The sequence below is a fragment of the Balaenoptera musculus genome, chromosome 2, assembly GCF_009873245.2.
Source record: "Balaenoptera musculus isolate JJ_BM4_2016_0621 chromosome 2, mBalMus1.pri.v3, whole genome shotgun sequence".
Lineage (NCBI taxonomy): Eukaryota > Metazoa > Chordata > Mammalia > Artiodactyla > Balaenopteridae > Balaenoptera > Balaenoptera musculus.
Window position 1 is genome coordinate 6372917 of NC_045786.1, and position 15819 is coordinate 6388735.

Here is a 15819-nt window from a genome sequence, read left to right on the forward strand (position 1 = left end):
CAAAAATTGTGAACAATGGGGTAACGAGATCTTTTGGTTGATAAAAGATTCTTTAAATTGGTATCAGAGTTGTACTGGAGGGGGTTGGTGTGTGGGGTACAAGACTAGAGTCAGGAAAAAATGGAAAAGTAGTTACTGAAATAGGTGAACCTAAGCCAGAGCAGTGACCATGGAAAAGAAAAGGAGCATGTTTAGAAGCATGTTTTAAACGTAGAAATTTTAACACATTTAGGAGAATATTTAAGAGAAAGAACTTAGAGTACTTGGTAGTTCGTTAGCAGTGGGGAATGGCAGTGATGGAGGTATCTAAGATGACTGGTTTCTTGTGAGTTTGTCGTGACCGTTCAGTATTCTCCCAGTTTTTTATGCTCAAAAATTTTGATACCTCCTCTGTCTCTTGTCCTTTACAGCCAATAAAACCATCATGTCTAGTTGTTCTTCCTTGAGCTGGTCTTTAAAATGATGAGCTCTCTCTCCCCAGTGATTATGTCATTTGTTCATATTATTCATCATGGCTGTATCATAGTCTGTTTTGTATAGTTGTTTACAAAGAAAGCCAGTGCAAGATCTCACACTTGTTTGTATCCTTCTATAATATTTACACAATCATTACTATTTTGATTACTGATTATCATCTCTTTAATTCTTAGAAATGGCCTGTTATCAGATAGAACCAATGGTTAAAGTTAGGCGAATAGCACAGTGAATGGCAGTTTATCTTTGTCATTTTGGAATTGATGGAGTTAAAATGCCTAGTTCTTCTTGTACTTATCCAGTATCTAGACTTCAGGGATTTGGATGCTCTTTTGGGGGATTAAAAATATCTGAAAATTGGCTTTCAGGAAAATAGGAATCTTCCTGCCCCCAGTCTACATTTTATTTTGTCAGTGCACGTTTGAATTACCAATATGTAAGAACACACAATCAGAAGCAAACCTTCCATTTTCTTATGTACCAGATATACCTTTTGTGTATTTAAATTCATATCTTTATCAGCATTCATGTGTGTATGTATTTAGTACCAATAAGTTTTTTTAGTGATCTAAGAAAATACATCAGACGCCTTAGCAGGAATATTAGGTTTGAATACAGTTTCACCTGAAGTTAAGTGAGTATTAACTTTCGGATACAATAATTTTCTTCTCCCTCCTCTTGAAGTTTAAACATTCTTTTTCTCTCTCTACCCCTTTAACCCACATACCAACATTGGATCTGTTATACCTGTGTTCTTATGTAGAGCCCATGGAAGAAAATAAAAGATTCTTGACTGACTACTACTCACCATTATCATCTCAAATGCACCCCCCATTTCAGATCTGGGTAATTCTTTGGGAGAAAAGTTAATTAAGTAATTGTGTTTTATTAATTTATAGTATAAATTGATCAGTTTTTAAACTGCCATAATTTTCATTTTTAGTTTTTAAAATAAGCCAATGAATTCTTGGTTTCTTTAGGGCATTGAAAACATAAAAAATGAAATTGAAGATTCAAGTGAACCTTTGATAGATCCTGTGTATGGACATGGCAGGTAATTAACTAAAATCTATTATTTCCTCATAGGGACTTTTGTTTTTAGGGACTTGACCTAAGATAAAACACTACTGGGTCAAATAATTTTGTCTGTCAGTGCTAACAGCATAAAGTCTATGAACTTGAGCAGTCTTATGCTTTATGCAGTGTTTGCTTTAGGTATGAAGTGTTAATTTCCACTTTAGGTTTATGTGTGCATTGGATTTATTATAGGAAATATTTTGCTTTAAGATGACACTGGGGATATTTTAACAAATTCTGCTTGATATTCTGTTCATGAAATTTTCTAATAGATGAAATTTACTCATTTCGACTTAGAAATAAGTATACCCTTATTTGTAAATGCTTTCCTGCTTGGGTGAAAAAAAATTTTTATTTATTTTTCTCTGAGAATACCCTCCCTCTCAAGCTCTTTATAGCTATTTCTAGTAAAATTAATAACACAGTGATTGATTGTTAACTCACTCTAAAACATAAGTCCTTTTCTTTAGATCTTTCTGCCTCAGAGGTTAAAATTCACGTATCTTCCATCAAACACAAATTTTACAATTACATATGTATTTTTTAAGACGATTATAAATATTTAGTGAAGTGTTAGTCTAAGTATCATTTTTTTTCATCCATTTAAATACGATGTCTTGGATAAAGTTGTTAAGTTTATTATGCACATGTAGAACAATAGATACCATTGCGGTGATACAGCAAGTGATACATTTAGCAAGGTGGTTTGTCCAGCAAAGTACATAAAATGAGAACTATAAGGTTTCTCTCTAACTTGGTTTTCTAAACAATATAATTGAATGTAAAAAGTCATTATTTTATGCCTTACCTTAGGAATCATTTGTTTTGAAAATTAGTGTATTCGTATTTTAATTACTTTTTAATTTTTATTAATAGCCAAAGTTTAATTAACCTCCTTCTAACGGGACACGCAGTTTCTAACGTATGGGACGGTGATAGAGAATGCTCAGGAATGAGTAAGTATGTTCTTCATTGTGTTTATCTTGTTTATGATTAATATTTCACTAGAATACAGTTGATGGTTAATTAATCTGTTTAGTGGCTCTGCGTTACTTAGAGGTTAAGATAAATGCTTTGTTATAGGAGAATCCCTTACAGTTTTCAAGGTGCTGTAACGTGAAGAGCGTAGACTTTGGAGGCAGACAAACTTTGGTTCAAATCCCAAGTGTATGACTTGAGTCAAGTTACTTCTCAAGCCTTTAGTTTTCTCTAGTATAAAACTAGGATTGTAGGACTAACTTCTTTAGAAAAGGTAATAAATAGTCCTCTTAATATACGTAAAGTTAGTACATATTTATCCAGTGGTATCTGTGAGTATGGAACACTATTGCATTTTGCTTGAAATTGAGAATTACAAGTATTGTGATTTGAAATATTTGCTTTAAGAGGCTAGTGGTTTTTTTCCTGTATTACTTTTAATGTTCGTAATTTCCTTTAAAATGTGGGGCACATTTAAGGTTATCTGAGCATTTTAAACCACCATCGCCTCCATTTCTGGCCTTCGTCATTTCTTGCCTGTAGCTTCATGTTGTTGCCAGCGATGCTGGCATGAAACCCCTTTGGCCAGGCCATCCAGTAGGCAGGGCTGACGCACAGCCCCGAAGAGATTCCCTTTGGTTTGTTCTTACTCAGTCAGCCTGCTTTCATTTCTGCTGAATAACTGCCGTGTACCTCCTCTTGAAGTATGTGGTACAGACAGAAAGCATCATGGCTCCTATGGTTCACAGGGAAATTTATTTTTTCTTCTATAATTAGATAAAACTGTCACCAAATGACAGAAGCAAAGATTATGATTGAGAAAATAATAGTTACTGCTTTTTGCTCCCATTTAAATGAGTGAATCTTGATCTTAAATTTGAAGTTCTCTCAAATTTTAGAAAGACACAAAGTTAATTAACAGAAACATGAAAGAATATTAAGGGAAAAAAAATCAGTAAAAATTAATGAATTTCAAAATTAAAAAGCACCTTAACACAATCCAACCCTTAATTTTACTGTTTAAGAAATTTAAGAGCTACCCTTCCTTCCTACATTAGATAATATATGCAAAATTATCTGAGTGATGAGGTTAGAATGAGAACCTAATTTAGGTGATTTCTGGTAAAGGTCAAAATTTAAGCAGTAAAATTCACTGACAAAAAAAGTAGCCAGGTTATCTTGCTCTATTTTTTTTTTTTTTTTTTTTTTTTGGTAATTGAGCCCATCCTATTCTTGAGCCCTCATTCTGATTGATAGCTGAAAGTATTTAATCCTGCTGGTTAAAGGCATGTCAGTCTCTCAAGTCTGCCATAGGCTCTTCTTCATGCTGTGTACTTCCTTTACAGGATATTGGTCAATTATTCCAGTTTAGCTTCTTTTTTTTTTTTAAACAGAGCCACACTTCTGTGGTCATTTGGTTTTTGTTTTTTTTTTTTTTTTATAAATTTATTTATTTATTTTTGGCTGTGTTGGGTCTTCGTTTCTGTGCGAGGGCTTTCTCCAGTTGTGGCAAGCGGGGGCCACTCTTCATCGCGGTGCGCGGGCCTCTCACTGTCGCGGCCTCTCCCGTTGCGGAGCACAGGCTCCAGACGCGCAGGCTCAGCAATTGTGGCTCACGGGCACAGTTGCTCCGCGGCATGTGGGATCTTCCCGGACCGGGGCACGAACCCGTGTCCCCTGCATTGGCAGGCGGACTCCCAACCACTGCGCCACCAGGGAAGCCCCAGTTTAGCTTCTTGATGTGTACTAATTCATCCTTTTCTGTTTCTTGGAATATTAGCTTTCAAAGCTGTTGTCTTGCTGTGGATTTTTTTAAAAGTATAGTTTAAATATCAAAACTAAGCAATGACTTTGAAATAATTATCTTGGAAAAGAAAATAGGCAGGGTATATTTCTTGCATTTTCCCTTAATCGTTAGGAATGTTGACTTAAGGTTGAATCTGTTTTCAGTCACCAAACTTAAAATAAAAATCCATACATTCATTCAGCATTTATTGGATATTTTTCTGACAACATGGGAGGAGGTTGTGATATATGTAATATACAAAGAAAAATTATAATTAAAGAGTTACTAGTTTTATAAATCTTTAGGCAAGCTGCTTTACTTCTCTTGGCTAGTAGGGAGGTAATATCTTCCTCAAAGGGTTGTTAGATTGTAAAGACTAAGATTAAATTTCTAAAATGCCTCAACTGGCCCATGGGAAGAACTTGGCTTTCCCTCAAAAGAGGAAAACAAGAACATGCACACAAATAACTATAATGTGAGGTAAAATGAAGCATGTTGAAATAAAGTGTTACAGAATTCAGGGGAAGGAGAAAACCTTTGGGATAGGTGGAGAGCCATAAAGTAAGAGTTACCCTTTTAATGGGGCCACGTGGAATGAGAGAGAGGGAAAAATATAGGTTGTGTCTACAGGGACAGGGAGACAGATGAGTCTGATTATAGCAGTGTATCTTAATCCTGACTCTGCGTTATCACTCAGGGTGCCTAAGAGTAAGTCAGTGCTCAGGCCCCAGCTGAGAGTAAATAAACAAATTAGAATTCCTAGGTAGTGGGGTCTGGACATGGATCATTTTAAAATTACCCCTAGATGGTTTTAATGTGCAGCCAGTTTTGAGGAGACAAGAGCATTGGCTTCTGTGAAGGAGACAGTGGAGGGGAAGATCATAAACGTAGGGCTGGGTAAGAACCCAGAGGATCTTGATTGGAAGAAGTTTAAACATTAGCTGGCAAACATTAGGAAGAGAGTCATTGAAGGCATTTAAACAGAGCAATAACGTAAGACACAAGATAAGAACACTAATCTGTCAGCTTGTAGAATGCATTGGAATGGGATGGGATGACAAGTCGAAAGCTATAGCACATAGTCAAGACAACTGGGAGGTAACGAGATGCAGTAGGCGTGGCAAAGGAAGAGAAACAGAGCCACTAGGATTTGGGTACTTTGTGCTAAGCAGTATGTTTTGGATATGTATCTTCTCAACCTCAATATATACAGGTAAGAAAACTGAGGCTCAGATAATTTAGTAATTTGCCCAGTGTCCAACAGCAGGCATACACAGCTTTTGACCACAGCCAAGGCCTGCGCTCAGTCCCCCGTAACACATTCTCCTCCTGGACCACTCTTCCTCTGTGAAAGAGTCTACAGGAAAGTAGAATTTGTAGAATTCAGCTATGAACTAGACAGATGAGAGTAAGGTACAAATAACCAGTAGGTTTTCAAATAAAGTTTATGAATAAATGAACACGTGAAAGAAACATCATGGGAAGTCAGCTTTAAGTCACTGTGTATGTTTTGGTGCCAGAAAACAATCCTTTTCCTCAAGTATTTCATTTTCTTTCAAGCGCAGTTACAACTGTCTTAACGACTGTTAGAATGCCCATTATGCAGCAGTGACAAACAGTATTTTAACAATGCCAAGCTCTGTTCTTAGTATTTAATGACTGTCTTTTTTTTTTTTTTTCCCATTTTCTCACTTCGTTCTTATAACTACTCTATGAAGGTCATAGAATAAAGGAAAGTAAGGCACCAAATTAAGTATCTTGCTTCATCCATACAGTTTAGTAAACGGCAGAGCTGGGATTTCAACCACAGTAGTCTGGTTCCCTGCAACCAGCCTACTTAATCATCATGATATACAGCCTCTTAAACTATACGTAACAGAGTCTTCAGTGTGAAAATAAATATGTAGGATGTTGTGGACGAAGTTTATTTTATTAAGTTTCACAGTAGCCCTGAGAGGTAGTTATTTGCCTCATTTATAGAGAGAAGCTGAGATTGAGAATTTAATCCAAAGATTTTTGTCCATGATACAGAGTTAGTGAATGAGCTGTGCTGTATCTCTCAATCAAGGTGAATGAGGGCTAGGAGTAGGCTATGAATTTAGCAATTAAAAGAGCAATTTAGCTCTTTCCTTTAAAAGAGCAGTTGAGATAGAAGCCATATCATAGGGAGTCAGTATTTTAGCAGTGTAAGCAAGGAAACTTTGCTGGTGAAAGGATGGAAACAGGAGTTCATTGCCTGGTCAAAATAAGGCCAAGAGATGGGTATACACAGGTATTGTTTTAAGGGATGGAAGTCACCTAAATTGTTTGTTAGGAAGGGAACTGCTTTTAATAGAAGAGATAGTAAATGGAGTCAAGAGTAACAGTGACCTTGGAAAGATGCACAGTTCTTCTAAAACGGGAAGAAAGAATGTGTTGAGGAAAGAAAAAGGCATTTTGAAATATGCAAGATTTGAATTGGGAGAACTCTTGAGAGTTTGAAGTTGCTGAGAATGAGTGGACAGAGAAAGTTAGAGGCATATAAAGGAGAGAAAGAGTTTGAATCAACTGCTTTAAGAAGGAATATAAAGATGGATTATGAAAGAAGTTTTTAAATGTGCAATCAGAATTAAGAGCTGAGATGAGGTTACATAGAATTATTTAGAGTGGATCTAACCAGTAAAGCTTATAATTAGGCTTTTTCCTAGCAATAATCATCAATCTGGCGGTGGGAAAGAAAATGGACATTACGTGTTTATCCAGTAAAGGCCAAGAAGTTTCAATGAAAGATAAATGGGCAGTTTTCTCACCTTTATTTATAAAGGATATCAATGCTTGATCTGTCATATACGTAGTAAATATTTTTTCCCCAGTTTGTCTTTTGCCCCTAGTTTATTTTTAATGAATGTTTAGATGGTACTACCATTTTTGGCTGTTACAAACAATTCTGCAGTGAACATTTTTGTATATATCTCTCTGTTCAAATTCAAGTATTCCTGTAGGATAGATTCCTAAAAGCAGAACGTATGTTAAAAAAATTTAGGTTTCTGGGGTTTTTTTTGTTTTTTGTTTTTAACTAAATGGATTATTGAGATGTAATTCACATACCTTACACGTCTCCCATTTAAAATGTGCAAGCCACTGGTTTTAGTGTGTTCTTAAGTGTTGCACAGCCATCACCACATCAATTTTAGAACGTTCGTTTGTATTATCTCCGCAATAAGCCTTGAACCCATTAGCAGTCACTTCCCCAAAACCCTTAGCAGCCATTAATCTACTTCCTGTCTCTGTAGGTTTGCCTGTTCTGGACATTTCTGGTAACAGACTCATGTCTTTAATATCTGGTCTTCTGTACCAGCTTATTTCACTTAGCATAATGTTTTCAAGGTTCATCCATGTTTTAGCATGTACCAGCACTCAATTTTATTGAACAATATTTCATTGTATGGCTTATACCACATTTTCTTTTTTCGTTCATCAGTTGATGGACATTTGACTTGTTTCCACTTGGTTGTGATGAGTAATGTGGTTAGGAACATTTATGTACAAATGTTTGTGAGAATATGTTTTTATTTTTCTTTAGCCTCTTCCCAGGAGTGAAAATCCTGGGTCATATGATAATTCTGTGTTTACTTAACCTTTTAAGGAATACCTGTTAAACTTTGATAGATAATGCCAAATTACCTTCTAAAATTTGCTTTACCAACTAGAGAAGTATAAACTTATGCTTCCAGCATGTAGGAGAGTTCCCTGTTTTTCTGCATACTGGCCAACACTCAGAGCTCTCCCTCTTTAATATTTTGTCTATCAGTTTATTGACACCTGGTAGCCTATTTTGATTCACGTTTCTCTGATTCCTAGTGAGGCTGCACTTGATCATCTTTTCATATGTTTCTCAACTTGCAGTGTTTCTTCTTCTGGAAATTGTCTTTCTATCTTTTGGCATTTTCAGGGGAGAGGTTATTTATTTTCTTTTATTTACAATTTCTAGGGATGCTTTATAAATTCTTTGTTCTTTGTGTGTTAAATCTGTGTTGCAAATATTTTCTCTCAGCCTTTTCTGTCTTCTTTAACTTTGCCACTGGTGTCTTTTATATACCAAAGCTTTTCATTTTTATGAGATTAAATCATTTGATCTCTTCTGTTATGGCTTTTGTTTTTAAAGTTTTTCCTTGTATCTGTTTTATGTTTCTCCTACCCAAGATTAAAACTAATACTCTAGTATTTTCTTCAAATGCTTTTGTAGACTTTTTTTTTTTTTAAGTGTTTAGCTCATTAATCCATCTGATTATTTATTTATGAGTGGTGTGAAGTAGGGATCTACCTTTCTACTTTTTCCCAAAGAATTTCCTAATATCCTAATTCCAGTCAGTTCTCCACAATATGAAACACCTGCTTTATCAAATAACAGATTTTCCCATAGGTATGAGTCATTTTTTGGAGTCTTCTATTCCACTAATCTATTTGTGAGTTCTTCTGCCAAAACTACACCATTATATAGTTATATAATACACTTTGATATTTATTAGCACGTTCCCTAATATTGTACTTTTTCAAATTTATCATGGTCCTTTCCATACTATCTATTCCAATTAAATGCTTTTCCAGCCTTTTAATTTCTAGTTTTAAGAAATCTCTAGGGCTTCCCCGGTGGCGCAGTGGTTGAGAGTCTGCCTGCCAATGCAGGGGACGCGGGTTCATGCCCCGGTCTGGGAAGATCCCACATGCCGCGGAGTAATTAGGCCCGTGAGCCACAACTACTGAGCCTGCGCGTCTGGAGCCTGTGCTCCGCAACAAGAGAGGCCGCGATAATGAGAGGCCCGCGCACCGCGATGAGGAGTGGCCCCCGCTTGCCGCAACTAGAGAAAGCCCTCGCACAGAAACGAAGACCCAACACAGCCATAAATAAATAAATAAATAAATAAATAATTAAAAAAAAAAAAAAAAAAAAAAAAAAAAAAATCTCTAAACATTTTGCTTGAGGTTATAGTAAATTTGTATATTATTTTAGAGAACTGACATCTTTACAATATTAGGTCTTCCCATCTAGATAGTTTTTTATATCTTTAAATGAAAGTATATATTGTTGATCATATAGTTCTTGAATTCATGTACATTATTCTACCTCAGTTGTTAAAACTAGCTTTTGCTTCTGCCATAGAGTACAAATAAAACTGCAATAGAACTAATCACTGAATTCATTCTTGCCCACGCCTCAGTCCTTCACAGTAACTAGCCTGGTATTTTAAACACTAAATCAGATCATGATATTCTCTCACTTAAAACCATTCAATAGCTGGCTTCCCCATGCACTTAAAAGAAAATCCAAACTTCTTAGCAAGGTCTTAAAATCCTTTTGTGGTCTGGCCCCTATTAACCTGCCAGATATCTTCATTTTTACTGTTGGCTGTATTTTGAGCTGAGGTTTTCTTTGATTTTATTTTCCCATAGATCAGTCTTCCCATGGCCTCCTTTCTTTCTTAAACAAATCCCTCAGCATTTGCGTACCCTCTCTTTTTTTTATGTATTGTACATTTATTGCTTTCATATGTTTATTTGATGATTATTTTTATTTTAATGTTTTCTTCATTTTATGGGATTGAAATAGAGTCAGGTGTTATAAATCAGAAACCCACATTCTTTGTTTCTTTTTTCTTTTGATAGAAATCACTATGGCAGTCCTTCCAGGCATAGTTAATTGAAAGCTGATAGACTCATGATACATAGACAGTAAGAGAATCTAAACTCTGAAGATTAAGATCATTTTGAAATTTTCATTTTTTTTTTTTAAACTTTGGGTTTATTTATTTATTTATTTATTTATTTATGGCTGTGTTGGTCTTCGTTTCTGTGCGAGGGCTTTCTCTAGTTGCGGCAAGTGGGGGCCACTCTTCATTGCGGTGCGCGGGCCTTTCATTATCGCGGCCTCTCTTGTTGCGGAGCACAGGCTCCAGACGCGCAGGCTCAGTAATTGTGGCTCACGGGCCTAGTTGCTCTGCGGCATGTGGGATCTTCCCAGACCAGGGCTCGAACCCGTGTCCCCTGCATTGGCAGGCAGATTCTCAACCACTGCGCCACCAGGGAAGCCCTAAAATTTTCATATTTTTAAGTAATTAATGTGAATTGCAATTAGTGGCCAGGTGCTATACAAATTTGAAACGTATTTGGTTTATCAGAATTTATGTGAGGAAAGATCAGAAGTGCTCCTTTTCTCCAAATTCTATTAGTTGTAAAAATATATTAAGTTAGCTGGAACTAAGTTGCCAGACAAAATGCAGGGCTCCCATTTAAATTTGAATTTCAAATAAACAATCATTTTTAGTGTAAGTATGTCCCATTCAGTATTTGGAATATACTTATACTGAAAAATTATATTTTGTATCTGAAATTTATATTTAACTGGACATCTTGTGTTTTTATTTGCTAGATCTGGCAACCCTGGCTAGATGCCAACTCTCTAGCAACCTGACTTCTCAGGAATACGACAGACAGCTAATAAGGGGGTTTTAAAAAGCTCCTCACTTTAAAAATAGATTTCACAAAGTTTATGGCTCAAATTGCATGTACCTTTACCTATAAGTGAGACAACCAAGCCTTTTTCTGTATCTTATTGTTTTTTATTTGAGGTATTCTAACGTCCTTAAAGTCCTTTTTTTTTTTTTCCATATTTTTAACTATAGATTCTTTACCTTACTTACTCAAGGACCCTACATAATCTCACCCCAGCTTAATTTTTCAGCCATCATGAACCTGTGCTTGAACAGAATCATGCTGCTTGCTTTCATTTCTTTGTTCATGCCCCTCCCTGTGCCTGAAGACCTGTATCCCTCGCATCTGTGCTTGTCCAGTCCTTCAGCTCGCACTTCATGGGCCCTCCCTTCCCCGGGGCACTTCCTGATTCCCACAGCTGCAGGTCATCCATCCTGCCTCTGAGCACTTTGCCTTCATGGCACTTACCACATTCTACTTTGGTTTTTTTGGTGGGGGGGGAGGGGTTGAATTTTTTTAACTGTAGCAAGAACATTTAACATGAGATCTATCCTGTAACGATTTTTTAAGTATGGTATTAACTATAGGTACAAGATTGTGCAGCAGATCTTTACAACTTATTCATCTTACATAACTGAAACTTTCTGTCTGTGGAATAGCAGCTCCCTGTCTCCTCCTCCTCCCAGCTCCTGGCAACCACCATTGTACTCTTGGCTTCTATGAGTTTGACTATTTTAGAAACCTCGTCTAAGTGGAATCATGCAGTATTTCTCCTCCTGTGACTGGCATATGTCACTTAGCATAAGGTCCTCGAGGTTCATACATGTGCACATATAATAAGATTTCCTTCTTTTGTAAGCCTGAATAATATTCCATTGTATGGATATTGCACAGTTTCTTTATCCATTTATTTGTTGCTAGACATTTAGGTTGTTTCAGTTTCTCAGCTATTGTGAACAGCGCTGCAGTGAGCATGGGAATGCAGATATCTCTTTGAGATCCTGATTTCATTCTTTTGGACTAAATACACCGAAGTGGAACTGTTGGATCATACGGTGGTTCTATTTTTAATTTTTTGAGGACCCTCCATCCTGTTTTCCGTTTTAGATCCGCACCAACAGTGTACAAGGATTCAGATTCTACTCACCCTCCCCAGCGTTTATCTTTTGTGTTCTTGAGAATGCTTAGCCTAACATTGTGGTTTCAGTTTGCACCTCTCTGACGATCAGTGATGTTCAGCATCTTTCCATATACCGTGGCCATTTTGTGTATTCTTTAGGGAAATGTCTAAGTCCTTTGCCCAGATTTTTTTGTTTTGGCGTCTTGTTTTGTTTTCTGGGTGATTTGGTCTTTTGCAGCTGAGTTGTAGGAGTTCCTTATATATTGTGGATATTAACCCCTCATCAGATACCTGGTTTGCAGAGAGGCTCTTTGCTTCTTCGTCTTCATATTCCCAGTGGTACCTTTGTATTCCTACACGGTGCTTAGCATTGTTCTTTTCCATACTTGGCACCCAGAGCATGTTTGTTAAATAAATGTAGTGAAGTTATCTGCTTTCCAAGTCAGCGTCAAGTTTGAAAGGCCCAAGAAGGACCTCTGTAGACACCCTGACAGTAGTGAGAAGTGGTAGTTGGGAGTGGAGGAGAAGGGTATAAAAAAGCAAACTCAGGAATATGAAACTCTGCATTTAGGTACAGTGCCACTGACTGAACAGCAGGGTTGATAGACACTCACCAGGATTAGTCTTAAACGCTAGGCTAAGAAAACGAAGTTAGAAAATTCTGAAATGTAATGACATGATTATTAGAATTTTCTGCAAATGTAAGCGGACTTCTTTGAGACTTATTAATTCTCTTATAACTAAATTCTGTAAGTTTTAATATGAGGATAGTATATCCTCACTATAATTACAACTTTGTACAATAATAAATATTCTTAATGATGCACTTTAGCCATCAAAAGAAGATAAAAGTTATAAGTACATGTCCTGTTCAAGGAAATAGGAGTTAACACATTTTAAAAATGCTACCATTCAAACAACATACCTAAACATGTGATTACTGACCTAATCTAAACAATTCATTATTCAAGAATTATGAACAGCTAATTTGCTATATTTAGTAGCATGATATTATTATAAATATACTAGTCTAGACATTTGTTTACAATTCTAAGGAAATAGATGATGTAGTATCAAGTTGTAACACTAGGTGGTGGTAACTGATTTTAGAAATTAAAGTGTGAAAATGTTTCTTAACACGTATTCTTTGAACTTGAAAATATTTAGTGCTGCTTACATTTCGGAAGGAAGAGGAAGAAACAATTTGAAAGGCTGTGGAGTACCATCTCTGCCTATTTGGGCTGCTCACCCTCACTTCCTCTTTTTCCTTTGAATGCTATAATTCAATGATTCTCAGATTTTTTGGTCTCATGACCTTTACACTATTAAATATAGTGAGGATCCCAAAAAGCTTTCGCTTATTTGGTTTATAAGAAAATAATAATCATTGAGTTTTTTGTTAAAAATTAAGACAGAAATTTTAAAAGATGTATTCATTTTAAAATTACTTTAAATATAAATATTTTTAATTAAACTATCTTCCCAAATAAGAAAAAAATTTAGTAAGAAGAGTGACATTGTTTTAAAATTTTGCCAGTCCCTTTAATGTCTAGTTTTATTAGCAGACAGCTGGATTCTCATATCTGTTTATAGATTCAGTCTGTTGGGAAATAACGTATCAGTTAGCCTCTGGAAAACCCCACTATACACTCACAAGAGAGTAAGAGTGAAAAAGACAATTAACGTCTTCTCATGTAAATCATTTCGGTTTCATGTAGTCTCTAAAAGGGACTTAGGCATCCCTAAGGATCGTACCCAAAATTTGGGAACTATTGCTGTGTCTTCTCTGCCTGTAAGAAGTTTGTGAAAAAATACAAACTATATATATACGTGCCTTCTATTAATTTTGAATTTACAAATCTTAAAGCTTAAACAACAAGTTCTTGGTTTACACCATCTGGATGTTGTACTTCAGGATACACAGTAAAATATTTACAACAAAAGCAAATAAGTTGATATTATTACATTAATTGATAAGAAAAACATAATATCCTAATAGGAAAATGGATGATATATAACCAGATGGTAAAAAGGATGTAGAGTTATATATACATTGTGTTTACAGTGGACATAATTTTTAACCGGAAAAAAACATGCTTTTTAGAAATATGTGTGGACCCAAATTACTATTATAGTGGTCCTCTAGCTAGAAGTCCTAATGGCGCCTCAATCCTAGCTTGTCTAAAACCAAACTCATGTTCTCTCTTCACGCCACTTTAGAACCTACTTCTTCTTAATTCTTTCTCTTAGTTAATCACCATTTATCAGGTTCCCCAGGCTAGAAACCTTTAAGGAAGGTTTCAAGGAAGATACATTCCTTCCTTTCAAGGAAGATACATTGATTTATCATACTTCTTTGCCATTTCTTCTGCTTTGAATTTTCTTCTTATCCTCTTCTTGGCCTGGAAATTCCTACATATGCTACAAGATTCAACTCAGATGTTACCACTTGTGTACACCTTCCCTAACACAGTAAGCAGATGCTTTAATACTACTGTAAGATGTGTGTGTTCATATAAACAGAGAGCACAGGGTTTTTCATCTGTCTCCTTTGATAAGCTCTTAGCCTTTTTAAAGCAGTACTGTGTTCTGTTCATCTTTATTTCCCCAGTCTTAAGCATGCTGCTTGTGTTTGTTTATAGAAGAGAGGAATGGTATCAAATGTCCATCAAAAGTTAACATTGAATATAAAGTTTTATAAATATATTTAATGTGCATCTGAAGGATCACATTACCCACTACCTAATTTAATGGTATTTTATAATGAGTAGTACTGTCATGATGACTTGATGTGAACTCTTAATAAATATATGCTGGGCTTTAAAGTTTTGGGTAAAAGAAAAAGTTCTGGTGTAGAATATATATATATGTGTACATATATATTTACATGGAAGTGCTTCTCAGATTTATATGCTAATGCAATGCTAACTTTTTTGTTGCAGAACTTCTTGGTATACATGAACAAGCAGCTGTAGGATTCTTAACACTAATGGAAGCGTTGAGATACTGTAAGGTAAGTTGATTTTTAAGGTACTTTGAATGGTTTTTATTCACATGTCCACTGTTGCAGAGAGCATTTTTCTCCCATGACAACATACTTCAGCTTACTACTGACCGTGTGTACTCTCAGTTCTTTTCTGACCTCCCTTCCTGAACTGACAGGCTTATCAAGGATGGAGTTAAGCTGGCTGATCGTGCTGAGGCTTGTTCCTTTTTGAGGGTCGGGGGCAGAACCCAGCATGAAATAATTTATAAAAACAGATACCCATCATCGAATATAAATGTAGTTTTGGGTAAACTGAGGGGAAGGAATGCCGTGTTTGTTCCTCACTAACAGTATGCTTAGCTGAAACAACTGATAATACTTTTATCGGGCAAAGAAAAAGAATTTGCTAAATGCCTGAAATTCTAACTTGTCTTTTTCATCTGAAAACTGATTTCGCACTAAAAAACAAAATCCAAGCATTTCACGGCATTAAACTCTAACACACGTGCTAGAATTAGGAACTGCCATGAAACTCTCGTTTTTTGATATATATTTCATAGCTTTCCTGCACAAACTGAAATAACTATTGGATATTCCAAATAGTTTTAAATGGAGTTTAAATCGTTAATGATTTGCACTTAATAAGATGTGCTGATTTTGGGGAAAGAAAGAAGTAGATCTCATATTCTTTTCCATTTTAGAATGGTGGTTCCATAGCAGTGGTTCTGGTGGTGATTATTTTTAGTAACAATAACAGTGCCTTTCTTTCTTTTTTCCTTTCTTCCTTCCTTCCCTCCCTTTCTTTTTTACCAGACAGCATTCCTCTTTCATGACAACACTTGGACAGGGGTGACACGGATATGATAATCAAATAGGTGTCATCCTGCCCTTATTCATTAGTAGTAATTGTACAGTCAAACAGTAGCAACT

General features: G+C 35.9%; 1 protein-coding gene across 4 annotated transcripts in view; it reads left to right on the forward strand.

The window, feature by feature from the left end:
- Window positions 1-15819, forward strand: part of MINDY3 (MINDY lysine 48 deubiquitinase 3) — a 91584-nt gene that overhangs the window by 23438 nt on the left and 52327 nt on the right. For all 4 annotated transcript variants that reach the window (XM_036843000.1, XM_036843001.1, XM_036843003.1 and 1 more), the window contains 3 exons: window positions 1455-1528; window positions 2428-2507; window positions 14846-14916. In XM_036843000.1, the coding sequence (XP_036698895.1) occupies window positions 1455-1528; window positions 2428-2507; window positions 14846-14916 (225 nt within the window). The remainder of the gene's footprint in view (window positions 1-1454; window positions 1529-2427; window positions 2508-14845; window positions 14917-15819) is intronic.